This window comes from Temnothorax curvispinosus, unplaced genomic scaffold (genome assembly GCF_003070985.1).
Source record: "Temnothorax curvispinosus isolate PA1 unplaced genomic scaffold, ASM307098v1 QBEX01010743.1, whole genome shotgun sequence".
NCBI lineage: Eukaryota > Metazoa > Arthropoda > Insecta > Hymenoptera > Formicidae > Temnothorax > Temnothorax curvispinosus.
This window is the reverse complement of record NW_020220523.1, coordinates 238200-265327: the sequence shown is the minus strand read 5'-3', so window position 1 is coordinate 265327 and position 27128 is coordinate 238200. Positions and strand designations below refer to the sequence as shown.

Genomic DNA, 27128 nt, shown 5'->3' with positions numbered 1-27128 from the left:
CGTACGGTATCCCCAGACCTAAGACCATTGTCTTCGAACAATGATTTCGCACAATGACGGTCCCTGTTCCGGTAATTACGGAAACAATTAATAGGAAGACGCGGATCGGAAGTGGCGCGTGCGATATTCCGTTGCACCGCGACGCAACGCGCACGCAATGCAAGCGCGTATACAATAATATATATTGCTCTTTTTTCTTGTTGCAGACGCGGGATCCTCAATCAAGGCGCTGCCACAAGTATGAAAAGGAAAGTTCGGAGTCAACGATGCGCGTAAACGGGCATTCGGAACAGAGCGCGAGGCAAGAAATGGGTAAGACTGCAGCGCTTTCGCACAATAAGACGGCGCTATCGTGACGAATTGCTTATTGAAAATCGCGACAAAGTTGCAGCGTTCCCGTCGTGATAATTAGAGCGTATTTCCAATTAAACGTCTCAATCGCGGTGACTCGCAAAATGCTTAGGAATAAAGAAACAACAGTTTTAAAAAAAGGATTTGAAAAAATTAGAAATAAAAAATCTTAAAAAAGAAAAACTTCTGAAATAATGCGCATTAAAATCGAAGTAATTTCAAGTCAATTGAATTGAACAAAGTTCTCCACGTGACTTTTATGTGTCATTGATTTCTAGCGGAATGATAAATTGCCTCTGATTGAATCGCAGAGACTATATAGAATATTCGACTAGGAATCTTCGCTTACAAGGACGCGTTCCGGTTAAAAAGAAATGACGACGAATCGAAACGATGTGCACGCTCGCACACGCGTCACGTAACGCACGCATTGTCTACGCTGTCTACAGCAACGGTGGCATTCATTATATAAGCCATTCAAGGTAGTACGATGACGTTACCCGTAGGTGCGCCCACCGAGCGCTCATCCTGTTCTTTCATTAATAACAATCTACCGGCTCCGAAGCGTAGCTAACGGTGCATGCCTTCTGGAATTTCACGAAATTCCTCGCCTTCTCCTTTGCCTGCGCTTTCTGTATATACACCAGCGAATACCTTCTCGAATCGCTTACCGCAGAATTACGGCGCGTCTCTCGAGGAAAACGCTGATCTCGGTTTCCCGAAGGGAAATCGCGCTCCATCAAACGCGCGATTGCCTTCCGAAACCATTTTCGTCATCGTCGTGAAAAATTGATTTTAAATCTGATCTGACGGCGCATACATGTGCGATTGAATAAGATAAGATGGACAAAACGAATGTTTTACGTTCGACTGGTTCAAAAATATGAGTAGAAGTTTGTACATGTAAATGAAGAAAAAAAAGAAACAGCAGGAAAAATAAAATTGTAAATATTAAAAATCAGAAATTAAAACTGATATATCTGTAAAGCATATTGCTTGGACGTAAAAAAGAGATGATAAAGAGGTTCAGGAATAGAGGCGGAAAGATCAAATGGTAACTATACATCGCAATATTAGGCTGAATCGGGTCCTAGAAAAACTCGTTTGGCATCAATAACTTATTGACGTAACGCGGAAGTGTGAGATGGGCAATTTATACTTATAACGATCATCAATTGAGTTCGTCCCGTTGTTTAACGTTACTTAATCTCTAAAGAGCTTAATTGAGCGACAGCGGAGCGGTTACGCCCACGTATCGACTTGCGGATTCTGTCTAAAAATATTCGTCGATAACGAACCTTCAGTCGATTACTGCAACATCAGCTCTGTTTTGGATACACAAAATACGATGGGAGACCTGCACAAACGCTATCTTTACAGAAATTTAATATACAGGGCTGATTTATGTAATAATTTTTATTAATTTATCGGCAGATAAATTAATATCAAACTAAAAAGCTTGTTAGATATATAACCGATTAATTAAATTCTATACTCAAAATGTATTTGAAATATGTAATTTTAAAAATGTAATACGAAAAGTATTGTATTTTGAACATAAAATATAAATTTTTATTTTAAATTCAGATTTATAGTTTATAATTTTAGGCATACAAAAAAAACTTTTTAAATACATATCACTTGGCTTTGCTATCTGTTGTTACTTTCATGATAATGTGCGCAATCATTATACAACCTGAAAGTTTGTGAAAGCCGATAGTGCACTGAAAGAAAGAGAGAGAGAAAAAAATAAGAGATACAATTAGAATGCTTGTATGCATCACGATGTAATTAAGATCGCATTGTCTTCAAAGTAATTTATTATTCCGAAAGTTTCGGAGTAATCCTAGAACCGTATAGATTCATATCGTCGTTTCATGTTACAGTGTTTCGATCTCTCCATTGGCACATTCTCCAAAGAATTATAATATAATACTAACTACAATATTTCTGATAATTATTAATAGCTAAATAATGCATGCACAGCACTATTTCTTTCATATCATTAAAAAATATTGACCGTTTCAATTCTTTTAATTGATCACAGTTACAAAGTCACGCGATATGGAGGTCGATTCGCTCCCCTTGTTTCCGTTTCTCCTCTATCAATTCTTTTTCAATGTAGTGCAATTTTGCAACAAAAGCCGGGACCCCGCCCGGCGATATATCGCGTCGATTTGTCGGCGAGCATCGTGCCTAGGGATGATGTAACGTTTTTAATGGGTTAGTTCGATATCGGCAATATATGGGATAGAACCATTTCGAAGAATTGAGAGGGTGCGCCGTTAGACAGGATATGATCGTCGTTTATTTAGGACGATGGCGAAGAAAGAATACGCATCAAATACTAAAAGACTTGTGCACGAAATTATCTAATGCCCCGAATATTCTAAATAATGCATATCTCCAGTAAATTAATCAGTATAGAGAAATTTGAAATACGAAACATGAATAGTAACAGATATAAATATAATATGTATAAAATATAAATGAAGTAATTAATGAAAACAAAAATCTCTGAAATGTATTGAATACAATTATAATAGAGAAACAAAAAACAACTTAAAGTTCTTATTTAAAAAAATTTATTCAAAAGAAACACAAAGCGGAAGACGCCGTTTAAAATCCCCCTTTAGAAGTAGCTGAATTATGATCTAAAAATTTAGCAAAAATTCTTGTACACGAAATAAATATTCAGACAATTCTCTTAATAAATAAAGATATCAGGAGATAAATACACAGAGAAGATAAAAGCCCGGGTATTCGCAAATTTGCTCAAAAACCTGACGTACAGTACCGTTAATTAACACCATTTTGCAAATCAAGCGATAATTAATGTTTTCAATCCGGGCAAACACCAACACTTACCGATTATCACCGACGCAAATCTCGTTCGCTACGTACGTTCTATCCACAGTCAATGGCACGGCGTGGCCCGCCGTCATCTGAATCATCTCGACTATCTAGACCGTATTGATCGCGGCCTAAGCAGCTGGAGTCGGTCTGACAGTAACGTTGGGGCAGCCGCACGGAAAACACACGTGTTATACGAGCAGCGGCACGATGGAGTCGAACTTGGCGTCCCTCACGAGGGGCGGACGTAGTACGACATAGTCGTTGAAATCGAGTGGCCATATACACCGGTCGTCGTGCGGATCTCACGCCGGATGACTTCCGTTTTTCGTTTCTCCGAGACGGAAGCGTCTCGACGACGTAGAGCTTCCGTCGGCCGCGGGACGCGTCGCGGAAATTCCCGCCGTCAGAAGGTTCGATGAATCCCGGCTCGGCCTGATCAATCGCTTTTACTCGACTCGATGTGCGGAAATAGAAATCTTGATCGACCAGTCGCGCTCGTTTTACCCCTTTTACGCTCTTTTCCGACCATGTGCGAAGTGAAAGGTTTACAGGCGGCGATCAGGGTTGATTCCGTTGTGTCGATCGCTTGCCGTGGAAATGGCTTTGGTGTCGATGACATGTTTTGTTGTTTCCATCAGAGGTTGTCGGATATCAGTGGATATCAGTTGCATTGAGTTCGTTCGGCTGGTCTAGGGTGAAGCTAGGTGAAAAGTCTTCGTGCCCACGTTTGCCGTACGTGATACTGCGTTGCACAATTTGCAAAATTTTTTCGAACGTTATATCTTTGTGTAAATTCTGTGACCGATGTTCGAGAAGTTAAGCGGAGTGATATTACAGCAGAGATATGAGCAATTTTTTTTATCAGTATTCGCAGCCTGTCATCACTCACAAAACGGCAATATATTTTATGATATAGATATATTTACATTTGGAACAGATATTAAGCACGAACAGCACATGTACGAGTGTGGTACGTAAAATGCTCGTAAAATAAAACTCGCGTATAATAATTTTTTGCGATAAAATTTTACCTCAATCGCAAATAGAAGAGAAAACTCCGTGCTATACAAATAATCCAATTTTCATGCTTTGTGCCGGGAATATTTACCCTAATAGAAATTTCCCGTCGATGCTATATCCCTTGCCATAAGGAAAAAAAAGAGAGTCGCTTCCGCGTTAGTACTCTATCGATTAAAGGCGTTTTTTTTTTCTGAAAAGCGTTGAAGGTACGAGACACAAAGAGAAGCTACGTCGTGTAGGTGCGAGGGTAAAGAGCCTACGGTCGATTATCGTTCATCTCGTCGAGTGGTTATCGCATCTTCTAGTGGGGAAAGCACTGACGCGGAGGAAGGGAGGAGCAGAAATTCCGTGTTTCCTTTCCTCGGGCTCTCTCTCTCTGCGAAACGCGCGGTGGAAGTTACGATATACGCGCGCTTACGTAACTTCAACGATATTCCCGCAAATATCACGCGTTTATGCGAAACGTGCTTTGGATCGTTACGCACGATTCGCTTTCGAAACATTTCTTGATCGCCGCTGTTATCACACTAACGGCAGAGTGTAAAAGTCACACACTTGCGGCACACGTCTTTCAACATTATTGCAGTAAAATTAAATCAAGAATGCATTATCTTCAGATCGTCAAGATCGATCAAAGAATTCGCAGCCGAGGGAAAACGCGACAGTTTCGCGGCAACGTACGTTCACGTGCTTGTGCATATAAATGCATATTTATAGATGTCAGAGAAACGCGGCGTTTACATTTACATAAGATCATACGCGCGTGAATGTCAATTTTTATTTTACTTTCAAAATACGACTGTTTAACATACGAACCGTTAATAGTCAATGCTGCGTTGGACTTGAGGAACGTCACTGGATACGTCTACACGCCAAGTCCACGTGACCCGCATGTTCGAATTCTCGTCATTCGCGATCGTATTTCAGTTTCGACAATATCAGCGGTAGGAAATAACGTTCCACTCGATATTTCGCCTTGTATTTCTCATAATTTCTTCCTTTCTTTACACAAAGTGACGAAAGAATCATGCTAATTCGATGACTCTCTCTTGTGCAAATTGTGGAACACTAATTGGCACTCAAATTACTTGGCGGACGTTTGTTAGTGTAGTGAAATTGTATATTTGTGTAAAATTCCTACCATAAATAATTTTCTTTAAATAAAGTTCTTTATATGAATAATTTTACAACTTTTAATCTTGGAGATTTTCTTCCGTGTGCTTCCCGATTAAAAATTGTACGTTCAAATATAATTTATGGTTTTTATATCCTATTAAAATTATAGATGATGCAGAAGGATAACGAGGTAAAATTATCCGATAATTAATTCTACGAAGACAGGACGTTTCACCTTTGTTTCGGAGTGATTATTAACGTCGTAGAATTTCCGTGACCAAACTTCACCACAATTAACGTGTGCCTCATGCGTTTAGCTGCGAAAGACATTCTTTCCATCGCGTCGTTTCTCTCGTTCTTCTACCACTCAAATTGCGGTGTGACCCCAACCTTTTTCACAAATATTATTGGCCTTTGTTTACCGGCAGATATGCGAGTGCAGTTAGTCACTTGGGTCGCGGACAAACGAGCTGACTTGTCGAACGAGAAAGAAATTAGAAAAGAACTCTAATATTAGAACTCTGGATATTAGTGTCGTTCCAAGAAAGAATTGTTGCAATTGGCGGCGTAAGATATGCCGGTGGAAAGTGCGTCGGCTCTGTTTGCGCTCGGTAATCAGTTCAATTGAATTGTATTAATACACCGGGGTCATCGCGAGAGTTAATCGCAATGTCCACGCCGGACACGATGGATACCATCGACGAAGCGGAACAAGCGTGGCGTGAGTACAAAAATAGTTCGTCGGCTTTTCTTTTTATATGAGATGCCACTTCTTCGAGTCGCGAAAAACCGTACACGACCTCGCGACACATTCTCGGACGAATATTTTTAACAGGAATTCAGTCTGATAATGTAACATGTGTATAATATTAATAAATTTGGCAAAGCAGTACATCTTTCTCTCTCTTTTTTTACAAAATGTCTAAAAATGCTATAAAACATAAATTTTGTGTAGGATTATTAATGCGGCACAGTAAAAAATATTCGAAGATATTATTTCAATGAAATTTAGTTACAACGCTGCTTTAAATTTTCTAGCAGAATATCTTTTCTGCGGAAGCAAGTCTCGATTGTGTGTAGAACGTTTCGACAGATTGATTTGCATTTATTATAGCAACGATAAGTCGTTTTGTTGGATAACGTAACAATGCAAAATGATGATTTATCGGAGTTCGAATGCCGATTTCCGTTTAATATATTCAATGAATTGTAAATCGCCCGCCAGGCGACATGATGCAGCGGTAAATCGTGCGACAGCATTTATATTTGTTACTCATACTGTTCGCGGGCATAAAGTACATACGAAAGATTCGGCCGATAAGACATGCAAAATTAAACGCTCGGCACACGCATGCACAATTCACGAGTCGGTTAGTCGGTACCACGTGGTTCGCCCGGCATCGACGCCGGGGAAGGGGGTTTAATTTTTATCTTGACAGCGCGTAGAAAACCGTGACCCAGTTCGCGCTATTTCGGTATGAAGAAATTCGTAAGCGGACACTTTTTTAATAACGCTAGACAATCAAATACATCGCGTGCTTTCTCACTGCCAGCTGAACTGTATCAACTTTATAATATTTAGATCTATCTACATATATACGACATTGTAAAATAGGAATGTTATCGCGCTAATCGTAGGGTTTGGTTTATGTATCTATCGTGCGATTGATAAGAATGATATCGAAGCACGTTTAGCGACTTCATTGCTCGCGGAAATAATATTGCCATAACAGAAAGATATGTGTCATATTTACAACAATATCACTTCTTAATTTTTAATACTGCTTTTTATTGATATTATAGAAAAATAAATACACATTCTATATAATGTAAAATAAAAATTATAGACATATTATGTTATTGCAACAATTTTTTAATTTTTTATTAACAAATGTTATATATAAGTTTTATTTTCAAGATTAAGTCCCATTCGTAATATTGTCCTGTTACTGATGTATAAGATTATTCGTTTTGTTCTAACATTTAATGAAAAGTATATTTAAATCCATTTTACATAAATTCATTCTTCTGCAGAAGAAAGATTTAACAAGAACAGAGTTATGTATTCCTTAATTGTACTAATAACAATAAGTTCCGAGGAATTTTTATAATAAAAAGATTAAAGAGAAGGTTAAAGATCAAAAGACGAAATTCAAGTAGAGTCAAGTAACTGCAGCTAAACGGAATTTCCTTTTACGTTCTCAGATGAGATGCTGGAGTGTGAGACCGGATCCCTTTTAGGCAGAGTGGCGGACCTCGAAAGGCAATCCTTGGCGCAGAGGGACGAGATAGTTTGTCTTCGCGCCACTCTGGCGGACGCGCTAAGGCGAATCGCCCAACTCGAGGCAAGAGAAAAGCGAGAGGATGACAGGAACGAGAGGAGAAACGATAGGTTGGTGTCTTCGCCCTTAAGGAACGGCCACGTACCTCTCAGAAGTAAGTTGGCAAAAGTGCACATTGATTATGGAAGCCCGCCTAACGAACGATGCGCGATGCCTAAATGCTTTATAATTTGATTCGATGAATATAAACAATTTTTCATACATAAAACATGCTGAGACAAAGCAATAATGAATTGAAATATTAATAGATAAACTAATTAGACTTAATAATTATTCATTAAAAGATTAAATAGATTTTTTGGAAACAAGAGCATAATATGTCGACTTTTTATTGTACTGTGTTATCGTATAGTTAGATATTAAAATATTTATTTATTGGAGTAAATAGTTATTCCCTGATTATTTATTTTATATATTTTTTTTGTTACAATTTTGCTAAGAAGAAAGCAATCATTATAAATTTTAACTCCACGACATACAATGGAAACATAATAGAAATTTAAAAAAGTTAATTGTTAATTTCTCGATAATCACGCATAATTAGAATTTCATCACAACGTACCTGAATTGAAAACTGACAGGCACGACTAGATCGTATTTTACGTTTGCAGTGATAACGAAAGAGAAGTTCTGATTCGTTTGGATCGATGTGTGATCCGTAAACAATCATCGGATTTGCCGCACCTTCGCCGGTAACCAGGCCGCAAATACACACCCTATTTCTCGTGATGATCGAAACAATTTCCAATTGTAATCATGCAATAATAAAAGACAAGTATATATTAATACCGACAATAGTTTAACAGGATAACTATCAAATACTTAATTTTTGTTTTCGTTAATTGTCGGTTCTAAGAATTAGAATATTATCAAAATGCTGCTTTCGCAAAAAGATTTCAATATACGTCAAAACTTCAATAATTATTAATAATGAGAAATTACTTCCAATTTTGCTAATTGACTCGAATTATATCTTAGCACGATCGGGAGGGGAAATTTTATTTCTTCCCTTCTTTAAATTTTGGATCATCCCCTGCTTTTTACTATACAGAATACAAATGACACAACACTGTTCTTTTTGTTTCCTACTAGGAGCATTGATTGTATCTATACGGCGAGGATATACCATTTTACCCTGACACGTAATATCACATCGTGAGATCGCGGTGCGCAGTGTTATTGCGAGGCGCGAATTAATACGTCGACGTAAGTGCGAGTGGCGATCGTGCACGACATGCAACCTAAGTCAGGCGTGTACTTCCGGCGAATTCGTGCGCGCGGATACCTCTAGAATTTCGTTATGATAGGAATTGCGGATGCGGGGAAGCCTCGCGAGACCGCGAGTGTTCCGAGCGTCTGAAAATGAAGCTCGAGCCGGCTGTTGTACCTGTTGGCACGCGACGGCTTTAAGGTCACGTTCGGTTTCGCCTGTCGCAATCGAGAAACCCGCTCACGAAACGTGAATGGATTCGCGTAATTATTCGCCGGTCTTCGGCATTCGTGCAGACCTTGGGAGAGAATTCTTCATTCTGCACGAGAATTCGGGGATGATCGAAGCGAATACTGGAATTCGCTAACGAGACGAAGAGAAAACACGCATCACAGACTGTCGTACATTTAAATACTGTATAATTTACATGTTAAAAATACAAATTTTTTGTTAATTTTATTTGTTATTAAAATATGTGTGACAGTTCGTGGAACGTCATAAACATTCCATTGCTTTTTATGCATTATGTCACATGTATATTTTAATCGAACTTCGTTACCGTAGTCAAGTTTCACGGAGAAAGTAACGCAATTAAAACGAAAATGCAAAAATCCTTGTCCCACGCTCATTAATTCTCTCGCGCGATCGAAGTGCCAGCTCGCGAACGCGAATATAGTTTTCTAATTGTTCTCTCCGTTCGCTTCCCGCGATTGAAAGCATGCGAATATTCCTTTGGCCCCTACTGTCAGACAGATTTGCAGGAAATGAAAACGAGAATCGCTGCACGTGCATAAATTACTACGCCGACAGCATCCTTATCTTAGCTCTTAGCATTAGTTGATGAACGCGCAGGAAAGCTGTAATATATGCGGAAGGCGTTATGAATATCGCGCGCACCGTTACCCTGCTATTGAAACCCAATCATCCGGACTATACGTTTCGCAGCTACGTCGCGTATTATTTATGCAATGTCTGAAGTTTAAAGATCTTATATTTTAAACAGATCAGCATCTGTGATATCTAATACTTTTTTTATTCGCTCAAAATACTCCGAATGAGAGACAAAGTTATTTTCAGGTAGTCAAAATTCGGTGCCACAGAAGGACTTGAGGCTGCGCCAGACCGGTGGTCTCAGAAATTCCTCTTCTTCGGGATCGTCGCAGGATGTCCGCGACGCGACGTCAAGTCCGAGACGGCCCGCCAGTTACGTGCATCCCACCCAACTTCCTCAAAGGTGAGAGTCTTAAAAACTAACACTGTAAATTGTGTTTGATATCGGCCAAGGGCTCGAGAGACCTAAAACTGGATGGTCAGTTTCTTAGGTTGCCAAACACATACAGATCACGAAGGATAATTCTTTATATTTAAATAAAAATTTTATACAATTTTTATATAATATTTTCCAGCGTCCAAAAATCTCGGATGTCTTTCCACTTGTTTCCACATGCTTTCTCTTTCTTTGATTAATTTCGACTTTATTATTCAAGCTACATTTTTCGATAATTTGCGCTTAATTTTTGTTTTAGTTAATTACTTTTTGTTTTAGGAGATCCGTCCACTATCAGTCAACGGGCTCTTTGCATTCTGATAGTCCGAGTAGTAGTAGTGTTTCTCCGGTGCCATCGCCAAGCCCTAGAGCTACGCCACTGCCTGTAGCCAGGTAGGGAATCTAAACTATAACTTAATGTAAAATAAACCGTAAATTAAATTGTTGCATTTTGTGTCACAAAGTAGAAATCAAAACTGTGTGAATATTGTAAATACGAATTTTAGATCCATCCAAATTAATTCTCCGTCCCAATTGCAAGAACTTTGAATATTTTTCGTTGCATTATTAATTGTGTGTTGCGTGTACGATCGTGATAAATATGCGCATGTATATGTTCTCTCTTCAGTGTTTATCGGCACGTTAATGAACGCTCGCTGTTTAATTAGTAGCGATGTATTTTGATGTTCTTAGAGCGTTATTACGACGTTATGCGATGCGTGTATATATTGCATGATGCTGTTGTACGAGAATTGAATTCGATGTCTTAGATCGCCCACGGCAAGATCAAACGGGCCGCCACAAAGTAGCCTAAGAAGAGCCAAGAGATGGTCGTCCACCGGCGATTTTACACACGCCCCGCAAAACCAGGGAAGCAATTCCCAGCTCGTCGGTACCAGGTTAGCTCGCAGCTAATAAACGTAACAGTAAAACGCACCGTTTGCCTGCTATTTGTAATTTTGTTCACATTTCACTGATCACACGAGTTTAACTTTTTGTTATCACCGCCAAGTTTTCTTGCTTCCTCTCTCGAGCGATCGAGCGCGTTTTCCCGTCGAAGCTACTGTCTCTTATATTTCATTGGTCAGAAAATTACTATTGCTTCGTCTTTTATGTGCTGTTGTGCCTCTTTCTTGCGTTATATCTGCATAGTACATTGAACTTAATTGAATAGTATTTTTTTCTTCATACTGATCATTAATAAATATATTAATGCAACTTGAAAAAAGTATCTTTAAAAAGTTAATTTACAGATAGATAGCAAAAAAGGAGACACAGTAAATTGATGACTTTTATGTGCAAGGATGAAATAAGTCTGTGATATTCATAAAGCCCATTTTAATTATAAAGTCGTATCTAAAATGGGCTTTAAAATTATGGGCGAGTCTAATTTGTTCGGAAAGAGAAGATTCATTATTCTAATCCTCCCGTACGTCTGAAATTATGCTTGAAGCGCACTGAATCGGTGGAGAATTTTTGTTTGTAGATCCATCGATCAAAGCTTCAAGTACGCGGGAAACACGCCGATCGCATTAGAGACGGTTCTCCGTTTCTCTTCCCCTTCGCCCTATCTTGTTTTGTTTTGCACCGCACGGTTTTCGTTTGCATTTTCATTCATTATAGATTGTCTGCGTCCACCAAGTCCCTGTTCAACCTGTTCAAGCCACCGGCGATGAACAACGTCAAGCACGGGTAAATAATATATATATACCAGACTATACTTTACACACAACTTATTTGCCGTACCTGGGCTTCTCGCAGCCGCGTTTAGGCGGCGACCCGCCGTGCAGTGGTCGCGAGGTCGCACGCATGCACGCGCTTCACCGATGCACGTGCGCGCCCGAACGGTCTTTAAGATGCAATTTCGTCCCTCCGCAGGTGAGCGCGCATGGTAAAGCCTCGCTTAAAACACGGGCGTTAAACGCACGTGTAGAATTTCCTGCGGGTTATCGCCGTGATATATATCTGCATGACACACGATCTACGAGATATGCGATCGCGGAGGCGGTTGATCCCGATCTCGCTTCGTAGATCACGGATCGAATTACGGCTTATCTCTTTACAAGAAGCGAATAAATGGAAATCCGGGGAATATTGAAAGAGAAGTTTCACGAATTTTATAATAGCGCTAATTATTTGATAAAACATCTTGGAATTTGTAATTTTTATTTTTATTTTAATACTTCGATTCTTCTTTAATTCTTCGATAGAAATTCCGTAGAAATTATGAAAGATGCCTGACGTAATTAAATTATTAAATTTTATCTTAAATTTTATCTGAATATTTCGTTAAGATTTTCTCGAAGCTGTCGTGCTTCGCATTATTATTGCCGCATATATTATAATTTATAAATTGATGAAAAATCTTCCGAGAATGCATAAAGATGAACCAATCTCACTGCACTTATAATTTTTGCAACGCAACAAAGAAGAGTTTTGCTTTGTGCTAACGTGTGTTAACTTCTAACGTGTGTTAACTTCTAACGCCTGCCGATTCGTCGATCGGTATTGCAACGAACGCCCGTTAAACGGGAAATTATCGTGCCGCATGCGTTTGCACATAGCACACAGCACGTAATACATATTATCACCGCATTGGCACGCCATTAATTGGTCGCGTTACTTTCGACCTTCGATGTCGCATGCAAATGTCATGCAGTGTCACGCACAGATTTTCTTGAGGATCTGTGAAACTTCCAGCTTGGCAAAAGTGCAGTTCAAAGGGGCGTGCATACCTGATGCGATACCGTATGTACAAGACATAAAAGCCACATTTTAAATTTAAATATCACGCCTGAGATTGTTTTGCACCGTGCTTGGATCGCGATCGAAGTTAATCGCACGTTTTAATCGCATTCCCATAGAAACTATATATATGATTATTCGTTTTGAAATTGATACGCATAGCGGAAAATGTCTTATCGTATTTACGAATCATTCTCGCGCGAATAAAACAAAGAATAAAGTACAACTACAATTTATATTTTATGGGAACTGTTGTGAGAGCGATTTATAACAGTAAGCATGTACAATACTAGTTCTGTTATAATACGATCTTGCGGTATATGCATGTTAAAGATAGCGTATTCTATGACGACAGTCGAAAGATAAGTAAGTGGTTTTATTTGCGTACCGTATACCTTTATTTATTTTAGCCACGTAAATAAATTTTATATTAATTTCACAAAGTAGATATTTGTAATTAGCACATTATGATCGCGATCGCCTATCCTTTGTAAAGATATGAAACTGAAAAATCGTCTACCCGAGGACGCTTTCAGACGGCGTCGTTTTTTTTTTTGCTGACGTTTCCGGCGTGCTCGTGAAGCCGTGACGTCGTGCACACCAGGAAACGCAGTATGCATGGTTGTGCAACAGCAGGAGGAATCGCAATTCACTTTCTTCGGTAACGCAATGGCGCGCTTCGCACCACGACGTTAAATGAGCCGTTAACCACGTGGTCCTCCTCTCGTACCTGTTGCCTTCCCGCATCGTTCAACGTCAAAAAATGCACTCGGAAGTGCTTTAGCCTTGCCCGCTCGTTGCATTGTTGCGGGCGAGCGAACTTCATTTGAATTTATTGATCAGACAGAGTCAATAATACCGTGAAGATATGTAAACAAGCTGGATTCCAACTGCTTGATAGCGTGACGGTCTGTAATCATTTCTACGTGCGTTCAATTTTATGTGGAAATATGCTTATATCTTTAAAAACAGAATGATTCAATATATAATAAGGATTGCTTCAATTAATGAATAATTTACGATTTTCTCGTGCACAATTTTTCTTACATCTCGAATGTCAAATAAAATTTGTAAACGTTATAATAAATGTGAAGATAAAAGTAGCGAAGGCTCCCCGAATTTGCATTTCACGAAGAATTTGGTCAAGGCTAAAATTCTCCGCTACCATGTTTTCAATCACATTGATGATTCGCTTCGCTCGGCTCACCGCGTGGCATCTTTTCCTTCAAATACGCTTCACGCTCGAAGGATACATTAAAGAATCAGAATCGTTAGGATATAAATCGTGAAAAATTCGTAGCTTCGTTGAAACACGTCCCACGAACTGAAAGACCGGAATAAAAACATTGAAGTGTTAGCGCGATAAAAAAAGGCACCGTTTACGCGTTGCTTTATAAAGCAGCCCTCCTCGTCCTCAATCGTGTATAGATCAGATTAAAACGAGTCCAAGGACCTCGATCGAACCCGGGACGAGCAAATACCTCGTGCGTGATAATGCGATATCAGAAGGACCAAAAATAGAAAAAATTAAAATTGACGTAACGGCGCAGCATGCTTCGCGGAGTAATAAAGTCGAGTCATTACTCGCGTGAGTCATTCGTCGCGGTTACCAGACCTCATCGACACAGAAAGCCTGGCGAATTCGCTCAGTATAGCGCGAACAGTGTGATCAGAGAGTACGCCAGTTGAAACACGAATTCGAGCAGGATTGAGCGAAGTTCTTGACGAGTTCACATAAAGTGAAAATCATCGTCCTTATCGATTTGCGATACGTGAGAAAAACTTTATCTAAGACAGCTTCAATCGATCAGCTTTTGTATCTTAGGACCACGTCCTTTCAACTATGAGCGCTAATTAGAAGATTAAAGACAAGAAAGCGAGGGATAAAATTTTAGAACGAAAAATTCTTTTTCTCAGGAAATTTAAATGTAGAAAGTGTGAAAAAATATGTTGCTGACAGAAAAAAAATTATTGATTAGATAAATTTGTTCAATTCGTGCACTTTTTTGTGAGAAATTCGTCGCTTGAAAACAATTTTCAGCTTAATTTTGAGTCCTTGAACGCATACGCGCGAAATATCGATCGCAAAGTGAAATTTAACGAAATGAACAAATAAACAAATGTAATCTCTTTGTAGTACTAGAGACATGCAGTACAACGAGGAGGAAGGCACCGTCCGTATGTATTTGCGCGGCCGACCGGTCGTTCTTTACGTCCCTACGTCCATGATGGAGTCCTACGACCTTCACAAAGTTAGCACGCCGCCGCAGAGCAAATTGAAGCTCGACTGGGTTTACGGTTACCGCGGGCGCGATTGCCGCAGCAATTTACACCTGCTGCCGACCGGCGAGATCGTATATTTCGTCGCGGCAGTCGTTGTTCTGTACAACATGGAGGAGCACAGCCAGAGACATTACCTAGGTCATACGGACGATGTTAAATGGTGAGTGAGAAGTTGAGAAGTAATATCCAGTTCTTGCAAAGAAAAATGCTACGATAATTAAATATCTCATGAGTAATAAAAATATTCAGTCGTTAATATTTTAACACAATAAACTTTTATTCTAAGAAAAGGAAATTTATTTAATTTTGTTTATTATGAAACAAAAGAAAATTATAATATATAAAATGTTCTTTAGTCAGTTATTATAAAATAAAGAATTACGGAACATATGTTAAGTAATATTAATTTGATATTTTTTTTATACAGCATAGCGATTCATCCTAACAAATTGGTTGTCGCCACAGGACAAGTGTGCGGGACAGATCGCCGGGATGCTATGGTAAAATTATGAAAATATTAAATATATAAAAAAATAAAGAAAATAGAAAGTTATTTTAATTATATAATGAAACGTAGCAGATAAATTAATGAGATACTATAGATGGGTCGATATGGATTTTAGCCACACATAAGAATATGGAACTCCGTGAGCCTGACGACTCTCAGCGTGATCGGCAATGGCGAATTCGACGGATCGATTTGCTGCCTGTCATTCTCCAAGGCCGACGGCGGAAATTATTTGTGCGCCATCGACGAGACCTCTGATCACAATATATCGATCTGGGACTGGCAGAAGAGCGATCGTGGCACCAAAGTGACCGAAACGAAGGTACGCGACGATAATTTGACACGCGCGTAATGACGCTATTATTAAAAATTGCGGCATATTTATAATGTTGCAAATGATTTATATTTCGGCCGGAAGCAGGCCATTTAACGGCTGATGACTGTTGATTGCAGTGCTCTGTCGACACGGTGGTTTGCGCCGAGTGGCATCCGCTGGAACGTAACCAGATCGTCTCCTGCGGAAAAGGACACGTGTCCTTTTGGTCCCTGGACAACGGCGGCATGTTGTATAAACGTATGGGCATCTTCGAGAGCAGAGATAAGCCCAGGTACGTTACCTGTGTCGCCTTCAATCAAAACGGCGACGTCCTCACCGGCGACAGCAATGGCAACATCATCGTTTGGACTCGAGGTAGTCTCCTTAACAATTATAGTATCTAGTATAATAATAATCTTCGTTAAATATGTAAAGAATCGGAAAAAATTATCTTCGTCGTTATTAATTAAAAAAAAGAACTGAAAGGTTAAATTAATTCACTCTCAAGATAAAAAACCTATCTATTATATATACCTTACTATATCTCTTTTTTTTTAGGTACTAACACAATTTCAAGGCTAGTGAGAAATCTCCACGAAGGATCGATTTTCTCCATATGTGTTCTAAAAAATGGCAACATTATTACGGGAGGCGGGAAGGACGGCAAGATTTTGTATTTTGACGCGTCTTTGAATCTGACGGGAGAAGAAGCTCAGGCAAGTCGGAGAGACTTAAATTTAAGAGGAAATTTATTTGCATGTTTTTTTTCAACTTTATTATCAATATATTTTTCGATACCGAAAGGATAATAAAATTTCATTATCCTTTTGGTAATAAGCACAAAGATCCAGCCTGACCATAAAAGGCATATTTCTATTAGGGTAAACTCGGGTAAAATGGCCATTGAGGAAAGATGCATGGCCAACCCATGTTCTTTCAATCTAGCTCGCCATGAAACATCGAATGGAACATGAGTTGGCCATCTTTCCTCTATGGCCATCTTATTCGAGTTTACCCTACTTGTGTTATTTTCATAAACGGTCAAGATTACTCATTATAGATAATAAAATTTGTCTGATAGATTGAGGATCATTTTGGTGGAATTCGAACGCTCTCGGAAGGAAGGGGCACTCAATTATTAATCGGCACGACGAGAAACTGCATTCTCGTTGGCGAGAATGACATGGGTTTCAATCCCGCAATGTTGGGTCACGCCGAGGAAGTTTGGGGACTTGCGGCTCATCCGACTTTACCTCAGTTCGCCACTGCGGGACACGACAGATTGTTACAGATGTGGGACAGTTTAAGTCATACCGTAGTGTGGAGCAAAGACATCGGGGTATGTAGCGTTTGTTTATCTAGTAGCACACTCTGTTCCCGTTATCCCGCAAACAACCAAAAATGCATTTTGAGAAATAACAAAACTTGATTATAAAAACTTTAATTAATTAAATCACGGAAATTAATGAAATAAGATAAGTAATGTTTCCGATTTTTTTTATTTTGTAGAGAAATATACGGAAACAATTGTTTTTTACTTTATTAATTTTTATTATCATTTTTATTTAAAAAGATATTTAAAGATATGATTTTTGGTATAAAATAAAATATATTTAATCAATTAAAATAACTATTATAGTTTCTTCTTATAAATCAATGTGAAATGAAAAACAATATAAAAATGCGTTGGTTTTTATACATTGTTTAGGAGCAAGCACAAAGTATCGCTTTTTCGCCGGATGGTAGTATCATAGTCGTCGGCTGTGTGTCCGGGAAATGGTTGGCAATTGATAGCGAGACGCGAGAGTTGTACACACACCATAGCGACGGTTCCGAGCCTATTCAGGTACGTTTATATAATGTTGAATTATGTAATTATAGCTTTTTAAAATGGGTCGAAATAAATGAAAACAGTTCGATCTTATGTCTGATTCGATCATATTTGACAAAACAATTAAATTAAATGTTTATGACAGCATAGTATATCATAAAAATTTACAACGAAAAATTATTTTTCAATTCGTACTTTGTTACATCGTGCTTATGGTTTTTAGGTCGTTCAATTCTCGCCCGATGGTTCTTTGCTTGCTCTCGGCTCCAGAGATAATTACATTTACATTTATCAAGTGAACGAGGACGCGACCAAATATAGTCGAGTTGGGCGATGTATGGTAAGTTATTGCAAATTAATAATAATTTTCTATTATCTCATTACAGCATCAGTAAAATTCTAATATTTTCTATGAATATTATTTTTTAATAAAACCATTTTAACACATTAAACAGAATATTTTTCATAAACTTAATGTTATGTATCTCTATTAACTCTAAATGTATTTTTCATGTTACAAGTTTCGTTATTATAAATTATTATATTCGTTTAAAATTCCCTTATATGAATTGCATAATTTTATCCTGAAAATTTTAATTCATCTTATTGTAACATAATTGATATTACTGAGTGTCTTGTAAATAATGTAAATAACAGATTTAATGTGTGTACATATTTACTTGCCTATAATGAATAATTAGTTACAAATAGCATTCATTAATAACTCAATGGCTTTAATATTGCGATAAAAATAATTGCCTTACCAGCAAGAAAAATATGACCTTTAATTGTCATCTATTAAGTTTATTTCCATTGTTTTTTAAAGAAATCTAAACCATTTTTCTTTCACTACATTGTATAATCTACTATGACAATTATTAAAATAATTATTTAAATATCCGTTTCAAAACTGTAAATAATTGGTAAAATTATTTGTAAATACATGTAATTTAAATAGTTTTATCAAACTAATGACAAGTATGACGAAATACGTTTTATCAGCCATTTCCCGTAAACATTCTTAAGCCTAATAATATTCAATACAATTCTTTTCCATTTCTAGCCAAAGCGGATTCGAAGGCACGGAGTAAGACTTGTGTTTCGGCCACTCGGAAACGTAGAAAGGACGTCGCGTTGCGCACGAAATTATTTCAAACGCATCTAATTTCTCACACAATTAAAAAACGTGACGCGACGTACCTCGCTTTAGTCTCATACATGATCGTAGAATATTGTTAATTACACAGTTAAACTTCCACTTAACTTCTTAGCACCCGCACGCACGTTAAGCATTGCTTGCATAAAGTAATTACAATATGATAGCAGATAGATGATAGAATTGTGCTGTTAATTTGCCATATAACACACTGATTATCTAATATTCTATAGCTGGCAACAAGAACGCAATATCTGTAACTTATTGTGATAGTTGATAACACATGTACGTACAGTGTGAACATATGGATTTTTCTTTATTGCAGGGACATTCCAGTTTTCTAACTCATTTGGATTGGTCCGTGGATGGTCAGTACTTACGCAGCAACAGCGGAGACTATGAGCTGCTTTATTGTAAGTAAAATAATTTTTAATAATTTAATTTAATTCAGTATAATTTGGGATAAGTTAAAACAGAGAAAATAAAGAAGGAAAAAGAGTATAGAAGATAATTACTAGAAAAGATCAAGAAAGGATGTCCGTCACATTGTCATAACATGTTCAAACATTGTTACTAGTATGACTATTGGATATTGAAGCAAATGAAAAATATCGATTTTAAAAGACTACAGAAACAATGTACCTCGGGATTGTATTTCCTTTGTTTTTTAGATCCTTTGTGCTTTTATACTTTCTCGGAAAATATTTTCTAGGACTGCTCAAGAATAATTTATGACCATATCTAAGGGCGCGTTTCGTTGTTTATTGTTGTTCAACTAATGTTAAACAAGAATAAGTGATGCATTATGCGTATCATGCGAGTAACGAAACGCGCCCCAAGACTGCTCAAGAATAATTTATGACCATATTTAGTTTCTTGGATGTAAGGGGCTAGTATTTTAAATGATTGAAGCTCGAAGTTTTCTCTCTATATATTTGTGCTTTACAAATAGAGCATGAATTCTTACCACCTGGGAAGTTTGAAATGTTTAAATTTCCGAAGAATACCCTTTGAAATTCAAGATTTTTAATCTTCTCTGCGTTTTCTCTTTATCTCATGAACCTTGGAATGTTTATTTTCTCCATATGGCTTCCCATATGGTTACTTTATCTTTAAAAAAATAAATTCCTTGAAGATTACAACGTCGTTAACGAAGTAATTATTTGACATATGCGAACACATTTCTACCTTTTGCGCTGTAGAGCGGCGGGAGTTCGGGTTGAATAAAAGAAAAAAATTCTAAAGCTTATAAGACAATTATAATATGAAATATACAGCATAATACAATTATTGTAGTATACTATATAAATTATAACTCTTATAATTTGTCGATAATTATAGCTGCTCTTTACGGATAACTTTCTTATCCACGTACAGGAAAATAAGAAAAAATAAAAATGTAAGGAAATGTGCACCATTATAACCAGCTGTTATAATGAAGACAATGGAGTAGTAATAATATATGTATATCGCTCTAAATTAGGAATATAATGTTGCACATCTGACATACGACTTTCTCTGATTTTCAGGGAATCCTGGTGTATGCCGTCAAATTCCACAGTCTTCGATGTTGAGAAATGTTGATTGGTCAACCCATACCTGCGTGATATCGTTCGAGACAATAGGCATCTGGCCGGAAGGCGCAGATGGAACTGACGTGAATAATTGCACACGAAGTGGCGATGGCAAGCTTTTAGCTACGGGTGATGATTTTGGAAAAGTCAAATTGTTCTCTCATCCGGCGTGCCAGCCGAAGGTAACACTCGAACTATTTTAAATTATTTTATATTATACTGAACCTTTAAACTCTCATTATTATCAAAAACTTATCAATAAGTATTGCATATATATTAAGAAGTATAAAGATCTTGCAAATGAAATTTTCTATTTCAGTCACTATACCATTCCTATGGCGGCCACTCGAGTCACGTAACGAACGTCTCGTTCTTGCAAGATGATTCCCGATTGGTATCAACTGGCGGCGGTGATACCAGTGTTCTCCAGTGGATAGTAAATTAAGCGAGTCAATTTCGAGCGAATGATTCTTAAAAGTGCACTTCAAGATCGAGTTAAGGAGATAAAAGAATGTTAACGTGTCGTGATTTAAAACTAAAAAATGTCGCACGAATTACTTAATCGACGACTTAAGCATTGTGGCTTTTGTTCTTGAAAGAGTCGACGAGGGAATCGTCCTAGCACCTCGATTTCCCGACATTAAGATATCGTTCGCCGCGTGATGTATTTTATCATGAATGTTCTTAAGAGGATTCCACTTGTTCAAGAGCGGGAGATTAACCTGACGCCTCGATTTCTCAATACGTTTGTCATCAGGCGGAAGATATTCAAAGACTTGAATATATACTCTCGCATGTAAAGCAACTCAATGCACCGCGTATGCGGACGTGTTTCTTTCTCGTGTCAGTATGTGATAGCACCGATATAATATTTTCTTACACTGTTGAAAAATTTTTGTAGGTTTGTTAAAAAAAAGTCCTTGTTAAAATTTTTTTTGTGTAAAATAATCAACACATACATGTGTAGATTTAACATATGCCTCCTATGTTAATTGAACTAAACAAACTTGTAAAATTATTAAAATAATTTAAAGAATATGTTAAAGTAACACAATTTGAATGTATTTATTAAATACATTCAAATTGTGTTACTTTAAGGGGATGCTGGAGTGACGGCCGAACTTCCTCGATGTCGATAATGTCAACATTTCTAATTTTGTTTTTCCTATATCTGTCTTTGTCTAACGAAATGACATCTGTCTTTGTTCGATTGCTGCGCCATTTCTGCTTACTAGCCTGCGTGTGTATTTTTGTGGAAAATATACACGATTTCTTCGAAGCTCTAATTTTTTTTCCAGGCTTTCAATCTCAATTTCAACGGTACGTTATTGTTTGTGCACGTATTCTGAAGAGTGGGAACATTTCATTTCGTACATATAACTTATACAACTGTTTATATTAGAAAATATGGTTATGAGGGGTGACAGCATTTTTACATTTTTTTTCAATTATCACTAATTTTTTATATTCCCACTCTTCATTAGTACCTATGCTTTACTCCTGTTAAAGAATTTTGCGATCTATAAAGCCGTTTCAAAGAACGAGCTCTGACTGTTTTTGTCGGTAATTGTCCCCTGTCCAGGATCCCTTAACATATTCTTTAAATTATTTTAATAATTTTACATTTTAAGTTTATTAAATGTGTTGAAATTTACAAAAAAAGAGTGTTGATTTTACTCTATAACAGAAGTGGGAATAAAAATTTACAGAAAAAGAATGTTGATTTTATCTGATTTTATCTTACAATCTTAACTTCAACATAAAAGTTATGTTAATTGTACACAAAATTATATAAACCTCAAATAACGATCAGAATTACATTTCTTTTCTGTTGAAATATTTTAACATAGTATCGGTGTACCATTTAACACATCCATATTATGTTAAATTAACACAAAAATTTGAGTGGACCGTTTATGGGACATGCGATTTATGTTATATTTAACACAAATTTTCCAACAGTGTACCATTGTGTCCAACATGCACAATATTAATGGACAAACGCCTGTATGGACATTGATATGATTACTCTGAGGGCGACTTTCGACGGTGCATTTTTTGTTAATATTATCAATGATTTATGTTCATATTATTAATGAAAAACACAGAAATGAATATTTTATATGGCGCTTTACTGTAACAAATCTTTTTGTTTATTTCTTATTCTTTGAAAATGTATTCTAATATTTTTGGAAGTCTTTCTTTTTCTAGAAATTGATGGTAATCGCGAAAATCGTTAATTGATTGACATGAAGAACTTTATTTTATTTTTAGTTGCTTTCGTATACACGTACGAAGAGCTCAACGAGTGATCTTTATATATTTCCGAATAATACGTAAATGGATGTACTTTTTTATTTTTGTGAAAATGATGCGTACTCGCGCGTACATGATATATCGTACATTAATTAACGAGTATAGATTTTGAAATAGAAACTGTTAAGCCCCTTGCACAATAGGCGATAGCGATAGCGATAGCGACAGCGACAAAGTTGCCGACAAAGATATAGCTTGTCGTTGTCGTTATCGCTATCGCTATCGCCTATTGTGCAAGGGGCTTTATAATCAAACAATTGCATAGATAGAGCAAAATAATTACCTCGCTGATATTATAATATATTATAAATTAATACATTACATGAGGTGATTGAATTTTATTCGAGCAAAATCAAATATTTGATATTTGTTTCAAGATACAGAGAACTTTTTTATTTCATTTATTAAGCAAGCGCGATATATTTTACAGATATTGTGCTGTACTATTCCGAGATTAAATTACATATTTGCAAAATTTGATATATCGATTCGTAAATGAACGATATGCTTGCACGCACGTACGCATAGGCATGCGAATTATTCTTGAAATCATGTTAATTGTCCTAAATATATTCTGAATGCGATAACGCAGTATTGCGAGAGACCTAAAGACGAATCTCGGAATACGTTCGCAGAACGTACGAAAACTCGTCGTGAACCGGAGAACCGAGGCTTCTCGCGGTCAGAAGCACAAAAGTGAAGAAGGTCGGAAGAAATAGCCCCTAAGCGCTCGCGAAGGGTCCGATTTGGGACCTATAACCGCGGGAAAAATAAGCAAACGACTCACAGTGCCGTAATATGCCGTCCAATAGAAAAGTACGTAACATAATTCGCAATTTGACGAATGTGCTTTCGACGACGGATTTTCTCACGACAAAGGAAAAAATAATAAGAGGAACGGACGATGAAAGAAATACTTTTCGGGTGTACGCCTATCACGTGAATGTACATATGAAAGAGCTCGCGTCATAGCGTCCCTTCGGCGCGTTTCATATACATATATATGCCTTCTCTCCTTTACCTCCCTTTTGGCATGAACTATTTTACCAAAGTCTAACAGAACAAGGATAATCACTTTATTTTCACTCATCGTCAACGTGTAAGATATATCTATATATTTTATTTATGTTATACGGTAACGTGTATGCGTATACATCATGTGTATGTACTTTCAATAGATAATAAATCATCTTCAATATAACATCACGCAATAATTATATGAATTCGTTGTATAAAATAGCTCTATTATTAATATAATATAATAAGAACTAGTAAAGACAGCTAAGAGAATTAATTACGGAGGTTCCACATTCAGTTAGCTAAATGTTTGCAATATTAATCATTTAGCGGTAAACTCGAGAAATAAATTGCAGCGGATTAGCATCAACTGCGCCAATACCAAGCTTATATTTCATCGACAGAGACTGCAGACGTGTGACAACGGACTGATAGCAGAAGTCAAGCAAATCTGCTGTTTTGTAATCCATCTCAATGGAAGATTCAGCTAGCTATATTATTTTTTACATTAATCATGCTTATATTTGACTAAATACTGTAAATCGTTTCGTTATTTCATATTACCTTGCCTTGCAAAGTTTTCGTAAGAAGATTGTTCAATTTTCTGCTATTTTTTTTTACATAATTACTTCTTCAGCATTTTTTTGTTACATCAAGATTACATGAGCCATAAAAATTATTCAAATTTACACCGCTTTCAAACCTTCATTTTACTGGTACAGACAGGTCCAATGCCACATGCTGAATAATACGAAAGATCGCACAGAATCAGAGCGGAAACGACAGTGAAAATATTTGGCCACTAAATGAAAGTGCATGCTGCGAAAACAATTATATCGTTTCTTAATATACTCGCTCCGCATTCGTGACACAGACAACCCAAAAAAGGGAAATATTTAAATCTAGTATATGCTATTAAGATGCTATTCTGTCCATGAAAACATTAAGCAATATTGTAAATATAAAATCTAAAGATTACAATTATCCAAACTTTCTGGATTAAACAGTTTCAAATAGCTTGATTATAAATTTTATGAAAATTACAATCTTTTAAGTGAAAGTATTGTTCAATTACTGAAATTTTTTATCGAGGTTATAATCAAATATTTAAAATGCAATAAAAAATTTCATTTATTATATTATTGTTATCAATATTGCATTTGCAACATAAAAACTATTCCTATTTCGGTTTGCTCGAGCAGTTGAGTCTTGCATTGATATCCTTGACGTAGAAATAATCTCCAAAAAATTTCAAATTCTTTATAAATGTTTCAACGACGATTTTACGGCGACACGTTGGGAAAGACAGCGCCCAAGTACGGTTTAAATCGAAAGCGGTGAAAGTGCTGGGGCGTTTAATACCGATCCGTTAATCTTCAAGGTCGTAAGCGGGACCGAAAGAAACGCGACGAAAAAGGTCAAGGTTGCGTGGGAACGAAAGCGTATCCAAGTTCGCGGAGGGAATTTTCCAAATCGATCGCGTCGCATTCGAAAAGCCGTCTCAATCGAGCTCTTTTCGCGTCGAGCACCTCTTTCCGGCTGGGCTTACTTCCCGAAGACGTGACTTCCTTCCGCGAGCAATGTTGAATTTTTGTAACGCATCCGGCATCGACAATCACTTTCGCTTCGCTCACTTTCTTTGGCCTACAGTCGAAGATTGACAATACTATTAGAGCTACAATACTGTTAATAATTTCTGCGAATAAAGTAAAAAATGATTAGGTCAGTCACATCTCATGGAAGAGAGCAGTGAGAACATTAAATATTTAATATGGACAAAAATGCGATTGTTGAATTAAACGTATAATGTGTCTGCAAATTGAGGAGAAAACTTGTGAGATAAAAGCAATTGATAATTTCTTCCGTTTAAATAAATAGTAAATATTAATTTAACAAATTTTTTTTTAGTTTGTTATCTACACCATTTATCTGGCACACTTCATAAATATTATATTTGAATAAGCATTGCATCTAAATATGAACATATGTATGATAAAAATACACCGCGCGTCTTTATTTACAATCGCCGTTAAAATTACGCGCTGCCGAGAAAACGAGATAACCTCGGGACAGCGCGGCAAAACTAAGACGGCCACAAGATGGTCGTAAAATTTACGTTCGCGCGAAAGAGAAACTTACAATATTGCCGGCGTAACGATCGACGCTCGGGACCGCTCGCAGGAGGCGTCGGCCGACATTTCTTTTTCACGTGATCACGAAAATAAATTTCTAACAGTGACACGAGAGAGTTTGAAAATGTCACGGAGAGGTGGAAAGGGGATTTACTTCGCCGCGTTCCTTGACAGGGTCCCCGAAGTCACTTTCGAAAATAACTTCGTTTACGAGAAACGGCAGGATCGAATTCGTTCGCTGCTTTATAAATAATCCCGCTTTGTTCGATAACGTGTACGTTGTCGACAGCCATGAATGAACGTAAACTCGCGAGCTGTTCCCTTCGTTGAACTTCGTTCGCTGCCGTAGCCGTACATACATTGTCATTGCCGTTCACTTTTCGTCGTCGACGGGTGACCGATAAATTACGCGTTAATTAGTCCCTCGCGTGAGACGTGTAAAAGGTGCACGTGCAAAATTCATAACCGATCAAGAAACAAAACAATTTTCTTAAACGTAGGTTATTGAAAACAGTTATTACTTTTATAATAACCATCTGCAACTATTTAATATCTAAAATTATATTTCATGTGTGCCATATATATTCAGCTTTAATTTATTATTAACATAACTCAAGGGATTCATAAGCAAGAATAAGAAAATAAATAAAACAGAAAATATAAAAAAGATGTATAAATTACTAGCTGCCGAAATATATTCAGTAAATATTAAAACTATTTTTATTATGTATTTAGCATATTTTAAAAATAACTTTTATATATATCATATTTATTGCATAATGTTATTTTCGAAGGAATAGTTCGAATACATCAGATATTCAGTCTGACGTAATAATTATATCTGCAGTTTGGGAATGAATGCAGCGACAAGATAAAATTCGGATTTGTCATACCAATAAAGACCATTTATTTTCTGATCGAGGCAAACGAGATTGCATTCTAAAAAATGACGACGACGTTATGCTTCTCAGATTTAATTCGAGCCGATCGAGGCGGTCTGTCGAGCAGTTTTGAAACAACACATTGCCGTCTCGCCGAGCAGTTAAGCACTTCTGGATCCGCTTGGCCATTCGGTCGTTCAAGTCATC

At 37.2% G+C, this 27128-nt stretch overlaps 2 protein-coding genes across 11 annotated transcripts in view; one reads left to right on the top strand and one right to left on the bottom strand.

Annotated features, from left to right (window-relative positions):
* The window catches only part of LOC112460696 (MD-2-related lipid-recognition protein-like), a 27037-nt gene extending 23717 nt beyond the window's left edge, over positions 1–3320 (bottom strand). The window contains exon 1 of the mRNA XM_025025500.1: positions 3220–3320. Within this exon, the coding sequence (XP_024881268.1) occupies positions 3220–3305 (86 nt within the window). The 5' untranslated portion in view covers positions 3306–3320. The remainder of the gene's footprint in view (positions 1–3219) is intronic.
* Positions 1–21514, top strand: part of LOC112460695 (echinoderm microtubule-associated protein-like 2) — a 35587-nt gene extending 14073 nt beyond the window's left edge. Inside the window, exons 1-19 of one of the 10 annotated variants that reach the window (XM_025025491.1) lie at positions 3359–3617; positions 5772–6064; positions 7549–7779; positions 9973–10129; positions 10442–10555; positions 10933–11061; positions 11786–11854; positions 15045–15350; positions 15618–15690; positions 15814–16020; positions 16152–16389; positions 16573–16730; positions 17096–17353; positions 17723–17860; positions 18069–18185; positions 18909–18932; positions 19327–19414; positions 20531–20757; positions 20895–21514. In XM_025025491.1, coding sequence (XP_024881259.1) covers positions 6013–6064; positions 7549–7779; positions 9973–10129; positions 10442–10555; positions 10933–11061; positions 11786–11854; positions 15045–15350; positions 15618–15690; positions 15814–16020; positions 16152–16389; positions 16573–16730; positions 17096–17353; positions 17723–17860; positions 18069–18185; positions 18909–18932; positions 19327–19414; positions 20531–20757; positions 20895–21020 — 2712 coding nt within the window. In that variant the 5' untranslated portion in view covers positions 3359–3617; positions 5772–6012 and the 3' untranslated portion in view covers positions 21021–21514. Of the gene's footprint in view, positions 1–206; positions 313–3358; positions 6065–7548; positions 7780–9972; positions 10130–10441; positions 10556–10932; positions 11062–11785; positions 11855–15044; positions 15351–15617; positions 15691–15813; positions 16021–16151; positions 16390–16572; positions 16731–17095; positions 17354–17722; positions 17861–18068; positions 18186–18908; positions 18933–19326; positions 19415–20530; positions 20758–20894 lie in introns of those variants that run through there. The other 9 variants (XM_025025492.1, XM_025025495.1, XM_025025493.1 and 6 more) reach the window with 9 other exon arrangements.
* Positions 21515–27128: the final 5614 nt, after the last annotated feature.